At 45.2% G+C, this 15,056-nt stretch overlaps 1 protein-coding gene across 1 annotated transcript in view; it reads left to right on the top strand.

Annotated features, from left to right (window-relative positions):
- Positions 1–15,056, top strand: part of LOC117056939 (cytosolic carboxypeptidase 4-like) — a 211,096-nt gene that overhangs the window by 179,900 nt on the left and 16,140 nt on the right. The window contains exon 19 of the mRNA XM_033167644.1: positions 13,834–13,963. Within this exon, the coding sequence (XP_033023535.1) occupies positions 13,834–13,963 (130 nt within the window). The remainder of the gene's footprint in view (positions 1–13,833; positions 13,964–15,056) is intronic.

Here is a 15,056-nt window from a genome sequence, read left to right as displayed (position 1 = left end):
CCCTCCCCACTGGTGCAACGTCTCCCCTCCGTAAGCAGGAAGGAGACCTTCAGCGGCATCATTAAGCTGGTTGGCAGCCAAATGTCACTTGGCAAGATGAGTTCTGATGCGTTTGTGTGCTGGTTGAAATATAGATGAGGAGGGAGGAAGGGGGGGAGCTCTGTCTGAAAGAGGCAGAGGCCTCTTTGTCCAATGGTCAGCACTGTGTAAAATTGCTAGCCCCACGAGACTTAGGAAAGGAGGCTGACAGGGGCAAGAAAGTCAGTTCTGTCAAGCAGTGCCTCAACCCCAATTCTGGAGCACTATAAATTAAACTCTGATTTTTTTTTGTGGACAGGAGGAGGTGGATTTTTATTATTATTACTTTAGTGCATTTATTTTTTTGCAAGTGCACTTGCAGGATCCCCAAGGAGTCAAGAGCGAACTAAGATGCAGTGGGGTAGTGGTTAGAGTGCTGGACATAGGAGATCATGGCTCAAATTCCCGCTCAGCCATGAAGCTCACTGGGTGACCTTGGGCCGGTCATTGTCTCTTGGCCTAACCTACCTTATGGGGTTGTTGAGGGATTAAAATAGGGGTGGGGGAGGGGACAGGTGTATATGTCATCTTGAGCTCCTTGGAGGAAAGGTGGGGTAAATAAAAACAAACACTAATATTACACTGAATTGTTTCTTAAAGAGGAAATGTTATTGATATAATTAAATGAGGTATATCCCACCCTTTGTCAGCAGACCTCAGGGTAGGACATAGCACAATTTTTGATGTAAGTGAAACATGCCCTGTACAAGCAAACCCCATTTCAGATACCTAATGAGTTTAGATGACTGCACAATAAGAAAATTAGAGTTGAGCGAAAATGGCTCACCATTTGTGAGGGTTGAAAGGGACATTTTGCTAAATATTCTTGCTGGGGTAGTGTGGTGTGGTGGAGATAGATGAAATTCTCCAGCTGTTTTCCCTCAGAAAATTCTCTTCAGCAATATTCTGGCTCATTTAACGTTGAATGAAACTCAGTTGTTAAGTTCATATTAGCAGATGAAGGAAGGCATGAGCTAAGAGAGGAGAACTGGGAGGGGGAGGGTCCATCTGACTTCAACAATATTAAAATAATATTAAGCAATATTAAAACTGGATGCAGAGTTGCGCCCAAAATTTACGAGGAGGGCATTTGGGTGGAGCAAGAAAAAAGAAGAAGACTGTCTAAACGTTAGTCAAGGAAATTCTGTTCTGAGAAATTTCAGCCCACCCTTTGAGTAAACAGAGAAAACAAGATCCAATGCAATGTTAGTGCAAGAGGAGATTACATTGTTGCACAAGTGGTTGCACAAGCAGTGGTGTTAGAGGTAGCGCGCAGTGCTTAACTCCTACCAGGTATAGAAGTCGCAATTGTGCCAGGGATAGGACAACCCCTTTTGCAATTGCAAGACACCCATTAGATTCTATGCTGAGAATGGGATTCCTGCTAGCAGAATAGCTGTTGCCCAAGTAGACTCCCACAGTTGGACATCACCCAGCATACAGCAAACGGAGGAGTATTTGGGCATGTGTTATGGGGGATGTACACAATGGTGACCTTGACCTAACGATAAGAAGTAAAAGCGGCACCTTATTTTCATCTGTGAAGTGTTGCAAGTGAGGAGGCTAGGTTTGAATCCTCCTTCCTAGCTTTACAGCTGACAGGGGAAAGAATGGAAACACTTGGTCCTCCCTGGGGATTCTGAGGACTGTGCCTTTGGAACATTTGACTAGGCTCCGGATTGCAAGCAGACCATTAATCTTGAATTGGGAGTAGAGCTATGTGAGTCATCTTGGCAGAATCCTTTTGACCTGGCCTGGCCTCTTCCTCTTAAAGCCCTCTTGCATCTTGACTGTGTGCGGAAACGTGCCTTTTTGCTCTATTAGAAATGCTGCATTGACCAGCCAGCTGGTGCCTTATTTTGTTATTCCCATGATTATGTGTGGAGTCGAGAGGTCTGCCCCAGCCCCCAAGTCTTGTTAGCTTCTTCTAGTGCTGGGGTGGTGGGATTTCATAGACAAAGGAGGTGTGCAACTAAGCAGAGCAGAAGGGATTCCTTCATGAAAAACACCTGCTCATGCCCTGTGGCTTTCCAGCTGTGTTTTGTTATGTGTGCTTGCAATGGTCTGAAGTGTTGTAATCCCTTGGCAAAGCGACAACATCACCTATCTCTGTCTCCTCGAGATGATCAGGGTGAAGAGTCCTTTGAGTGTCATGCTGATGAAAGCCCTTTGGCTGCCCCAGGTGCAGAACTGATGACTTCCAGGAGGAAAGGACAAAAGGCTCAGGAGATGTTCTGCAGCTTTACACTAGGCTAACCCGGCGTATACTAATAATAATATTGCAGATATATATATATGGTGATCTCTCGTTATAGTCGCTAAAAAGCTGTACTGCATTTTGCCAGGGCTGTTGGCTGAATAACATATTGTCTTTTGGCCTACCTTTTAATCTATCAGTTGGTTGTATTTAAATATATTTGCATATTGATGGCTGTTGGGAGAATTAATCAAGGAGGGCTATTGCATTTCCACCACACTTTTGGACTTCTTTTTGGCCACTGGGGAGAACAGGATGAGATGGACCCTTGGTCTGATCTAGTCCAGCTCTTATGTTCTTACCAATAATCATAATAATTTATTTATAGCCCACCCATCTGGCTGGGTTTCCCCAGCCAACTTCAGTGTAAATGACTTTTTCAGGCCTTGGGTTTGCAATTACAGCATAGTGCAATTTTTATTACAGATTTTGCACAGAAGCAGATAGTCCTTCTAGGACTTGTGGTGAGGAACTTGTCCATGGGCGTACCGGGGGGGGGGCAGGGGAGCAGCTGCCCCCCCAGAAGCAAATTAAATTAAATTAAATTAAATGGTTATTGGCAGCCTAAAAGGGAAAAAAAGCTCTCCTCCTAAAAAAGCTCAACTACTGGTCTTTCTCCCCGCCACAAAAAAAATCTCAATAACAATTGAGCTCTTGCGCCGACACTATGTGTGTGTGTGTGTGTTACACCGGCTGATCGTTGCAAGGGAGCTTTGGAAACTGAGCTCCCTTGCATGGTGAGTAGTTCCTTTGCGAGGGCTGAGGATCCTGGGAAACTGAGTTTTTCAGCCATTTGGGGCTTTCTGTTTGGGGGGGGGGTTCTGTTTTTTGAAGCTGTTTTTGTTTGCTATTTATATAATGTGGTCAGTAATCAAATAATTCAGGATTTAGTATGCTCTTGCTAAAGTTTCTACTGCTTAGAAAATGAATTAAAAGGAATAAATATTTTTTTAAATAATCATTGTGCATTTTATGTTATCAAAGAGGGTAATTGAGCCATTGGTGCTTCAGCTTGTCCCAGGTTCCTTTTGTGGGGCAGGTTCCAGCCTCCATTGGGGGTGGCATTGTTTTGCAGCAAGGTTTGATTTCTAGGTGGTTTGCCTGTGCAGTTGCAGGGGAATACAGATTTTGTTTTAAGTTCAGTTCTGAGGTTTGCTACTGCATTTGCTTTTAGCTTTTTGGTTTACATTGGAGGTAGTGTGGTGTGGGTACAGTTGTTTGAGCGCCATATGTGAAATCGAAGGCCTAGCACGCATCAACTGTCTCCTCAGATCTGTGTAAACTAGTTAGCTGAGTTGGTTTTCCTTGTCTGGGTGTTTTGTACCTCAAGGTTTGTCACACTATACAAAGCAGGCAGTCTTCTGTCTTGCTGAGTTAGCTCTTAAATCAATTATTTCAGAAGGTCTAGTCCCTAAAAAAAGCTCAACAACTAAAAACGAACCGAACCCCTAAAAAACGGGGCATTCCTCATCCCCAAAAAGGTCAACAACTTTGAGCTGAACTCCCAAAAACGGGGGTAGATCACTGCCAGATTTTAATTCTGAAAGTAGATCACAGTCTCTTGGGAGTTGGCCACCCCGGTATAAGACATGTAACTAGAATAAAAATAAAAATAAAAATTCAAGCAAATATTGTAATAACTACCGTAATAAAGCACTGCTATAATTATATATACCCGGTAATTTTCCTAAAATTTTGGTTTCATTCACCTTTCCGTGCTGAAATGTCACAACCTGAACGACCATGGCTTGCCCCCCCCCTAGTTTTGATCCTGGGTATGCCCCTGCTTGTGGCCCTCCAGAAATTGCTGGACTCCAGTTCCCATAAGCCCCAACAAGGATGGCCAATGGTCAAGGATGAAGGGAGCTGGAATTCAACAACATTTGGAAGGCCACCAGTTCCTCAACCCTATCTTAGGATGTTGTCACCTGTTCAATAGTTAAAACAGTGTCCTCAAATTTCAGCTACTTACCATTTACCATTTCCTTTTTCTGTATATATAAAGCACCAGGGGAGAAATTCTGAGAAAAAACTGAATTGGGGATGAATATTTAAGTTTCCATGCAGAGTTTTGTTCATGGAAACAGCAAAAGAATGTCCCAAGCAAGCTATTTATTTATTTATTTCTACTCCAGTATCCTCCCTGCTTTTGGCTCAATCCATGCCCACTTATTGGGATGCAACACACCTTCTGAGTTTCTTTCTTTCTTTCTCTCTCTTTTTATAAAAAATGTAAACTAATATAGGATAGCAGATTCCTTCTAAGGCCACAACCTTGGTGTGTTTAGGGGAAATTTTACTACCCCAAGATACAATGGAATTGGGCTTAAGGTCGAAAAACAACTCACAAAACATTTAAAGGTTTGTTTTATGGCTTCCAGTCAAGGTGAAGGAGAAAAGGATGCAGTTTCAGGTCCGGCTGTGGGAGGAGATCTGAAGAGAACAAGAGGACAGGCAGGAGGAACCACATGTGGGAACATGCTCTGCGTCCATGATTGCAGGGTGTAGAGCTTCAGAATGCCAGTTGCTGGAAACTACAGGTTGGGAGAGTGCTCTTGTGCTCAGGTCCTGCTTGATGTCTTCTCACAGGCATCTGATTGGCCACTTTGAGCAACAGATACAGGACTGGATGGGCCATTGGCTTGATCCAACAGCCTCTTCTTAAGAGGTCTAGTGATACTTTGTGGTTTTAAAAAAAGGAAAGGACCCCTGACAGTTAAGTCCAGTCGCGAACAACTCTGGGGTTGCGGTGCTCATCTCGTTTTACTGGCTAAGGGAATGACGTTGGTCCACAGACAGCTTTTGGGTCATGTGGCCAGCATGACTAAGCCGCTTCTGGCAAAACCAGAGCAGTGCACGGAAACGCTGTTTACCTTCCTGCCGGAGTGGTACCTATTTATCTACTTGCACTTTGACGTGCTTTCGAACTGCTAGGTTGGCAGGAGCTGGGACCGAGCAACGGGAGCTCACCCCGTCACAGGGATTCAAACCGTTGACCTTCCGATCAGCAAGCTCTAGGCTCAGTGGTCTTAAATTGCCCCAAACCAGTATGTTTTATGTGCATTTTTAATGTTTCTCCTTTTTCCTTTGGAGCACTCTACACAATCACTACAGAGAAGATGAGACAATCACTTTTTTTAAAGCATCTGTACATTTGACATTTGTAATCCATAGGCCTGTTGAATTATGTATAAGACCAGTCAGTCCATATGAAGAACCCATGAGTGAGCCAGAAATAAGCTCTTAAGGGGCGGTGGGGGCGGGAATCCAAAGGACAAGAGACACAGCCCTTCCTAAATGGCATTCCTGCTGAGAGGGGAGAACTTGCTCTTTGATAAATGAAAGCTGCAGCTTATTATCAGGAGAAAGGGCAACTTTATATATTTCTTTGGAGTGCCCAGTCAAAATAACACATTAGAACCAAAATAGCTTAAAAAGAAGAGGAACCCCCCCACACACAATAGTCCCCCACCCAAAGGCTTATAGACAGACCATCTAAGGGAACATCTTGTGTATAAAAGATGCTGGAAGATTTATTCCAGTTTGCATTTTGAATGGAATTCACACATCCTGGATCAGAACACAGTTAACCTTTGTTATTCAGGAGTTCTCAGCTTACCTCGGAAAGCATACAAAATTGCAAGTGAAAATGCATTTTATGCTAAAATGCATACCAAAATGTGTATTTTGTGGTACAATGCATTAAAATGTGGATTTCCAAAAGTGTTTTTTTTTTTTTAAAGCAGAATGCTGTGAAAACAGGGTGGAACTGACGAATGAATGAACAGGTGCAAAACTGGAAGACTGATCTGCCCATCCCTATCTGCGGTTAAGATCTGCTAGTGAGGTCCTGCTTCAAATTCCATCCCATATAAATCCTAGATAAACTTTCATGAGAAGCAGGGTCTTTTCTGCTGTGGCCCTAGTACTTTGGAAGATCTTCCTTTGTGAGGCCTACATGCCCTTCACTGTCTTTTTATAGGCAGTTCAAGATACCCCCCCCCCCCACACCTGGAGTTGATTTATTAATTTTGCTGCAGTTGTTTTGTACCAATGTTTTATCTATTTTAAACTTGGTATTTTTGTACATATACTGCTTTGGATGTGTTTTTTAAATATCACACAAAGACACCTTTTTCCAAATAAGAGGTAAATGAGATAGTAACTTTCAATATCAGCTGTTAAACGTGCTCTCACCAGTAATCCTTCACTAATTTAATCTGTTTAATCTACAAAACAAGCTCAGGAGACACTATATCTTACATCTTGTCTCATGTAACCACATTTTCAGGGAGAGAATGACAAAAGGGATCCTTTCCATCTGTACCTCTCCTATTTTTCTCCATGCTTTTGAAAAACGTTGATTCATTTCCCAGCCTGCTCTTTAGCCTCCCAGAACACACCCAACTGCCTAATCACAGTGTTCTCTGCTGTTTGCAGATTGAAAAAATATTTCTGCATTAAATCATGTTAAGCATAAAATAATTCACATTTATGTATCCTCCCTGGATTTTTATGTGTGGAAGGCACAAAGATCTGTTCAAAGGGAATGGCACAATTGATCAGCTTCCCTGTGACAATTACTGTCATGGGGGTAACCTAATAAACTTCCCGTTCTCCTTCAAATATGGAGGAAGCTCACCACATTAACTTCCAAGTTTGTACCCTGATTATAGGCCCCTTAGCAAGTTAAATATAGCCCTTTTAAAGCTGGGGGGGGGGCGCTCTGTTCATATTTTCATCAGACACATATAACACTAGTGCTGAGGGATCTGCACTGCCTGCTACATGTTGTTGTTGTTGTTGTTCAGTCATTCAGTTGTGTCCGAGTCTTCGTGACCCCATGGACCAGAGAACACCAGGCACCCCTATACTCCACTGCCTCCCGCAGTTTGGCCAAACTCTTGCTAGTCACTTCGAGAACACTGTCCAACCATCTCATCCTCTGTCGTCCCCTTCTCCTTGTGCCCTCCATCTTTCCCAACATCAGGGTCTTTTCCAGGGAGTCTTCTCTTCTTATGAGGTGGCCAAAGTACATACATACAAAACCCTAAATCTCCACACCAGGTTACCTGAAAATAAGTATTCTACTTCACTTCCTGTGAAGGGCACTGTGATCAGCTGATGGGACCTGGTTAATTTTGCCATGGCCTGATGGTTATTGGCTTGTGGCAACATAAGATTTTTCTTAGGAGCTGTGGAATGCCCTCCCTGCTGAAATATGAGAGGGCCCATCCCTGTTGTGACATCACACCAGCTCCTGAAGAGATACCTGTTCAGACAAGCCTTCCCCTGAACTCTACTTGTGATCTCATTTTTTAAACTGTTTAAGTGTTTTCAAAATGTGTAGAGCAATTAATAAAAATTATCTTGGTTCAGGCCGAGGGAGTTGGCGTTTGTCCACAGAGAGCTTTCTGGGTCATGTGCCCAGCATGACTAAACCACTTCTGGTGCAATGGAACACCATGAGGGAAACCAGAGCGCATGGAAACGCCATTTACCCTCCCGCCGCAGCGGTACCTATTTATCTACTTGCATGGTGTGGTTTAGAACTGCTAGGTTGGCAGAAGCTGGGACAGAGCAACGGGAGCTCACCCTGTTCTGGGGATTTGAACTGCCGACCTTCCAATCAACAAGCCCAAGCAGCTCAGTGGTTTAGACCACAGCGCCACCCCGCTACCACCCTCTGGTCTTTGCTAGGGGTTGCTGTTGCGGTACACTGCAGGTCTTGTTGGACTACAGCTCCTATCAGGCATCTGGAGAGTGCAATTATGGCCACCCCTGGTGTAAACTGTCCTGAGAGCATATGAATATCGGAAGCTATCCAGTGCTTTAAATGTATGGTGTGAATGTGGCCTATGATACCACTTTAAACAGGAGCTGTAGTTTGTTAAGGATGCTGAAAGTTCTTAGGATACCCCAGCGTTGTGACGTCATGACGCGTCGGATGCACTGCACATGCCAGGAATTTCCGGGCATGCGTAGTGCATCTGGCCAGCGACAAGCGTGACGCCCCTCCTCGCTGGTCCGTCCCTTGGCTCCACGCCGAGGCAGCCGAGCACTAAAAAGCCCTTAAAAAACAAACAAACAGGAAAGGAAAGCAGCCGCCAGCCGAGCAAGCAAGCAGCTGCTTTCCTTTCCTGTTTTTTTAAAAGGGCTTTTTTAGTGCTTGGCTGCCGGGCATGGAGCAGAGGGGCCGGCCAGCGAGGAGGGGCATTGCGTGACCCCCCTCCTTGCTGGCCTGCCCCTCGGCTCTGTGCAGTGGCAGCCGAGCACTGGAAAAAGCCCCTTTTTTTAAAAAAAGGGAAAGAATGTGCTGGCGGCCGGCCAGGCTTTCCGATCGCGGGGGCAGGGCCTCACCACGAGTGTCACCCCCCAGGGCGGTACCTGGGGCAGACCGCCCCCCGCCCCCTTGCTCCGCCCCTGGGATACCCCCTACTCATGCTGAGTCCCAGAGTTTCCCGTGCAGAGGGATAGATTATTAAGCTGCTCTGGGAACTGTAGCTTTGTGAGCGGAGTTGAGCTCTCCTAACAATTCTCAGCACCCTTAACAAACTACACTTCCCAGGATTCTCTGGCGGAAGCCGTGGCTGTGTTTAAAGTGGTATCACAGTGCTTTAAATGTAAGTTGTGAATGTGGCTCATCTAGAGGGCACCAGGTTGGTGAGGACTGGTATATAGGATTGACATTTGTACTGGCTACAGGTTAAGGAAAAGATTTGTTTAAAAAAAGAGAGAGAGAGAGAGAAGGATTCAGCAAAAGAAACACTAAGTGAGAAAGGGAAAGACAAATAGAGAGAGGGAGGGAGGGAAACAAAGACAAATTCAGATGCAGACACCGATAAGGAGACCAAAAACCACAGTAGGCATAATACAAAAGGGAAGAGAATGAAACACTGGAGAATGAGAGAGACAAAGAGAGCAGGAGGGAGTCACGAGTCACTTCTTAGGGAGAAAATGTCGCTGCAGCAGGGAGATAAAACTGATTCCAAAATCTTCTGCCCATTACAGATAACTAGAAAGACAGGGCCCATCATATGGAGTGAGTGATGTTAGGACCGATAATAATAGCACCTGGGGCACAGCCAGCTATAAAAATCTAAAGGGACATATTGTGTTTGATAGCTGGAGAGCCGCTTTGCAATTCACTGCGCATCCTAATAAGAGTGAGGAAAGCGGCGGCAGTGGCGGCACTGGGCAAGAATATCTATAGAAGGGAAAGAGATGCAAGTACACACCAGGATGCCTTTGGAGCAGCATGGGGCAGCATCAATGCAATGTGCAGCTAAATGGCTCCTGCCAAGGAACAAGGGGAAGGAGAGCTTTGTGTCGGCACATTATGGAATCTCTGGGTCGTGTTCTCAGTAGAAGCACAAAGGAGCAGGAAGCCATCATTCTTCCTCCCCACCTTAAAAGAAACACATCACATTCCCAAGGAGAACTTAACCCCCACCATCACCACAAGGCAGTGGTTCATTTATTTATTTGTGGCATTTACATCCCACCTGAGCTCAAGGGAGCATCTATAGTTCTCCCCCTCCTAATTTAATCCCCACAACAACCCTGGGAGTTAGGGTAGGCTAGGAGACAGTGACTGGCCCAGGCACCTAGTGAGGTTCTTGGTTGACTGGGGACTAGAGCCCAGGTCTCCCCAACCCTAGCACAACACTCTAACCCAGATCACCAGTGTGGTTCGTAAAGGTTCTCACCTGGTGCCCATGAAGCCACTGCCCCCTTGGTCATGAGATGGTGAGGTACACTGAGCCTCTTGGACTTGCCAATCAGAAGGTCAGCAGTTCAAGTTTGGATGACGGGGTGAGCTCCCTTTGCTCTGTCCCAGCTTCTGCCAACCTAGCAGTTCGAAAGCACACCTGTGCAAGTAGATAAATAGGTACCACTGTGGCGGGAAGGTAAAAAGCATTTCTGTGCACTCTGGCTTCCGTCACGGTGTCCTGTTGTGCCAGAAGCGGTTTAGTCATGCTGGCCACAGGACCCAGAAAGCTGTCTGTGGACAAACGCTGGTTCCCTTGGCCTGAAGCGAGATGAGTGCCACACCCCATAGTCAAGTTTGATTGGACTTAACCATCCAGGGGTCCTTTACCCAGTGGCAAAGTATCTCCTCTGCATGCGAAAGGTCCCAGGTTCAATCTCCACCATCTCCAGCAGCTCGTGAATGCATATTGACAACATCTTCCTCAACTCAGTGTGGCTCTAGTAATTGAGCCTTGACAATAAGTCCACAAAGATATAGCTGTTTATTTGTGGGGAAATATCACCATCAACAACAACAACAGGACCAAATTCATAGGAACACAGGAAGCTTCCTGTTTACTCTGCTTGGTTGTTGGAACACACTGGAAGAGGATGAAGAATGAAGAAGTTCTAGCTTCTTGGTAGAGAATCTGCTTTCGTGGAAAAGTTCACAGTTCCAATCCTTGGCATCTCCAAGTACATACTGTCCAACTTTTTCAGATAAAAAAAAAACCCAGGATGTGCATCTTCCAGGACGTGCTCCCAGGCGAGTCATGAGACCTGTTCCACCCTCTCACCCCCCGAAACATGGATGCTTTAGTTGAGATTATTGCATTGCAGGAGGATAGACTAGAAGACCCTTAGAGTCCCTTCCAACTCTAAAATCCTATGATTCTATTCTATGAAAAGCACTTTTTCCTGGGCGAGAGTAGGACACCTAAAATGGCCACTCCGGTCTTACAAGAAATATGGGAATGTCCCTTTTTTCTGGGGCATTTGGCGGATATGCAAGTAGGGCTAGGAACAATCCCTGTCTAGAGCCCTGGAAAGCTGCTGCCAATCACTGTAATGAGCGTTCCCCCACATCAAATGGGGTGCGCCTTTTGCGTGGTCGCCAGTAGCCCCCTTGGATCACAGTGCAGCTCCTGGCAGTTGGTCCTGGCAGTGCCTTCCCAGGTTGGATACCTGTGGACTCCACCTACTCTAGCAGCCGCCCAATCCTGGCTGGGGAGGTGTTGCCGGGGGGGGATTGGCCAGGTAGAAGGAGGGATTATACAGTACACACAATAGAACCTGAGTCATACCTGGGAAGTGGCCGTTGGATTCAGAGCTTCCCCACCCTCCACTCCCTCAATTGACGTTTACTTTGCAGGTTTAACCACCTTTTTTCCACAGCCACACAGGCATGCAGGCGCTGTTTGACAAGGTCGCTGTTGAAGGGCCGGAAATGACTTTCCCTGCATTGGCAGGTTCCGCCTTTCCCGTAGCAATTCGTCACAACTTTGGTGGTTGCAGGCCTTGGGCAGAATCCTTTAGTCATCTACAAGGTTGGGGAGGTGTGGGGCGGTGATCCCCGCCCCCATCGCGGTGGCGATAACAGGGTTCCCGTTAAAGGGGTCTCTGGGGGAGGCATTGACCATACGCCCAGAGGTCGTCACTGCCCTCCCCCTCCAGCGGCGGCGAACATGGGGGGCAGGCTATCTGCTTGAACATATGTTCTCCAGAGATAGCCCACTCCCCACTCATGCTGGATAACCCTGAAGTTACCCAGAACCCTGGCTGGGGGGCTGGGAAGGATAAACGCCCAATGCCTGAGCCAAGGTCTTCCTACATCTGAAAATTAATAAAGTTGTGGCCAATTTAATCCCATAGAACGTTGTCACATGTCATTATTTCCCTCAGGGGCTGCCCGGGGTTTGGGGGACTCCATCTGGCCGTGCAAATGATCCTGATCTAGACAGACCAATGGTCTGACTCAGTTATCAGGCCGGTTCATGGGTTCCTGAATCCTGATCATTGTCTATGTTGCTGTGGCTGGTTGGAGCTGGAATTCAGTCACATCTGCAGGGCATGACATTAGCTTCTGCTGCCCTCGAGCATCTCCCCAAATCCCCCAGATGTTTTGGACTACACCTCCCACCAGCTCCAGCCAGTGTGAATGAGATGAACACCAGTTGTACAGAATGTACCGTTTTTCATTAATAGCAGATTCCAATTCACTGAGGATGAGAAACTGCAAGTGCTTTACTATCTACAGCATGCATTGTAAGGGGGCAGATGACTAAAATTGCAGGGTCAAGAAGGAGATTCGAGAGAAGGGAATAATGCTCTAGTGGAGCTTGTGATGCTGTAAAAAAATAATAATAATGAAAGCCTCAAGCACATTTGCCTTTCCTTTTTAAAAAAAGGTGTTAAATTAAGGCATTATTATAAAAACAAAGCAAACGGCAAAGTATGTAATAAATTGCTTTATGCAGAATGAGAAATAAAACCCTCAATACTTCTGGCAATCTATAAAAGCCTGTAACTTTGTGCTCAGTACAGACCATTAATATTTTACAAAACTAGATAATGATTTGGATATAGTAACTGGAGAGCCCCTTCTGGCTGTACACAACAGAAAGGCTATATAATCCAGCAGTGGTTTACAGAAGCTGCTATGCAAATGACTCCCAGTTCACACACTCTGGATGCTGCAGTGAAAGCAGCGGTGGGGAGCTGTAGGCCAAGGACCAAAAGCTACCCTCTAGCCTCCCTAGTTGGCCTTTGGAACTCAGGACATAATGCTCCCCAGGCCACACCCCCTCTCATAGGCCACACCCTCCCTTGAGTGCTTTTGCTTGGTTGGTTTTGTCATTGAACTATGATAAAGCCAATTGCTTGTGTGCAAGGAGTATGGAGGGATGTGTGGTGTGTGTGTGTCTGGAATGTACCAGCTACTGATCAAAGGTAAGAACCACCTCCAATGCTCTCCCCACTTACACATCACACCTTCTCTGCCACTGGTACATGACCTCTGGAAAGTTGCCTACCAGGGAACATGGCCCCCAGGCTGAAGATTTTGCTTGGACTTATCCTTCATGAATTGGTCCAATCTTCTTGTAAAGCCACCCAAGTTGGTGGCCACCACTACTTCCTGTGGGTGCCAGTTTCATAGTTTTGCTATGTCAAGAAGTACTTTCTTTTATCTGTCTTGAAGCTTCCAGTATTCAGCTTCATTGGATACCTGCAAGTTTAGTGTATATGCCGGGATATCTGAGGCCAATTTTCATCCCTGGTCAAGTTGTACCTGGGGAGAAATGCGTCATCATAGAGCCCCGCTCGCATTATACAGCCAACAGGGAGCTATTTAAAGCAACACTCCTGTGTAGCATCTCTTAGGTACGGATGTTTGCAAAGTATTTTACAGTAAAGAGTCTTTCCCTTTTTTTTGGAATTACATATATTGCTCTCGCTGTAAAAATAAGACTGCCCCTAATATTGTTAAGTCCAACAGTACATGCCTCAGCAGGCAAAGGAAGTGATAATGAATACAGCACAGAAATGAAGCTTCTAAAATAAACAACTCTGGAGATTTGACTTCATTCAATTCCATCAAAATTGAAAGTGTGCAGGAATAAAGAACAGTGTGAGTAGCCAAGCCTGCCCTGGCTCTCAACACCTTTTGTGAGGATTACCGAGTTGCGGTTTTCAATCTTTTTCTTTTTTCATTCTTAAGATTTCTTCTTCTCCTTCTTTGATTCTAGCCAACGATGTTCCTTAAGCGCGGATGACTTGAATAGGCGATGGCTGAATCCCAGCCAGGCATGCCAGCCCACCATTTACCATACAAAGGGCCTCCTATACTACCTCAGTACTCAAGGCCGAACTCCAGTGGTGAGTCTCTGTCATTTGTATTTTCTTTGCCCAACTATCCTTAGACTGTTATCAACCTCTGCTGCAGAGATGGGGGACCTGTGGCCCTCCACCACAACATGGGGTCTGAGTGGGAAGATACATTGGATTTAGTTCACATTTAAAGGCAAACCAACCCACTGTGCACTTTCCAAAACAATACATATACCAAAAGACAGTCCTGCTTTGAAATTTGCACTTCTTCGGATTTCACAGTACAGTTCCCCAGCCTATAACTGTGTACAAAAAAATGCATATACTGAGCTCAAGTGAGTTAAGCAATGAGTTTACAAAAAAATGCATTTCATTAAGGGAGATTGTTTTGCAAAAATTGTTTTGTTAGCAGAAATTCACAGTATAATGCCAATGAACTTTCATGAATACTTTTTAAAAAGAAAAACCAGAATTCCCCCTCTTCTAACTAGTCAGTATTGATTGATATTGGTTTTATTTGTTGTTTTAATGATGTTTATGGATCTTTTGTTGATTTTATCCTCATATATTGTAGTCAGCCTTACATAAGAGCAGATTAAAATGCATAAATGAATATGAATATGAATAGATAAACAGATACATACACAGATAGATAAAGCAACAAGGAAATGTAGGGAACTGAACCTGCATGCATGTGCTCCTCTATTAAATTACAGACTTTCCATCCATGGTACAGCCTCTTGTGAAAGCTAGGCCAAAGTTTCCTTGACTAAGCCAATCTATGCAAATATGGGATTGAAAGATAGGAAATGCCCCACAAATGTAAATACCCGTGGGTAGAGATGACAGGGAAGTTTGCTTATGTTCACATTTTGTCAGGCTTCGGGAAATCAGAACCCTCCCCTGGGGCATCATAGAAGCAGATGAAAAAAGAACCAATTAGTTTATTCAATAATCACAGCGAGAGACAAAAGAATATGGTCTCTATCTAGAAATGGCATTGCTCCAACTGTAGTCCCCCCCTTCATCTCCCCTATTCTACGTCAGCCCTGTGTCGGCTAATCTGAGCCTTCTGCCACTGAGCTCTCTGCTATACTACACTCAATGCCTGTCTGGTCCTGGGAGAAGGGGGGTTATGAAT

Source organism: Lacerta agilis, chromosome 13 (genome assembly GCF_009819535.1).
Source record: "Lacerta agilis isolate rLacAgi1 chromosome 13, rLacAgi1.pri, whole genome shotgun sequence".
NCBI classification, from domain to species: Eukaryota; Metazoa; Chordata; class Lepidosauria; order Squamata; family Lacertidae; genus Lacerta; species Lacerta agilis.
The sequence above is the reverse complement of the archived record's forward strand: the minus strand, read 5'-3'. Positions and strand labels throughout refer to the sequence as shown.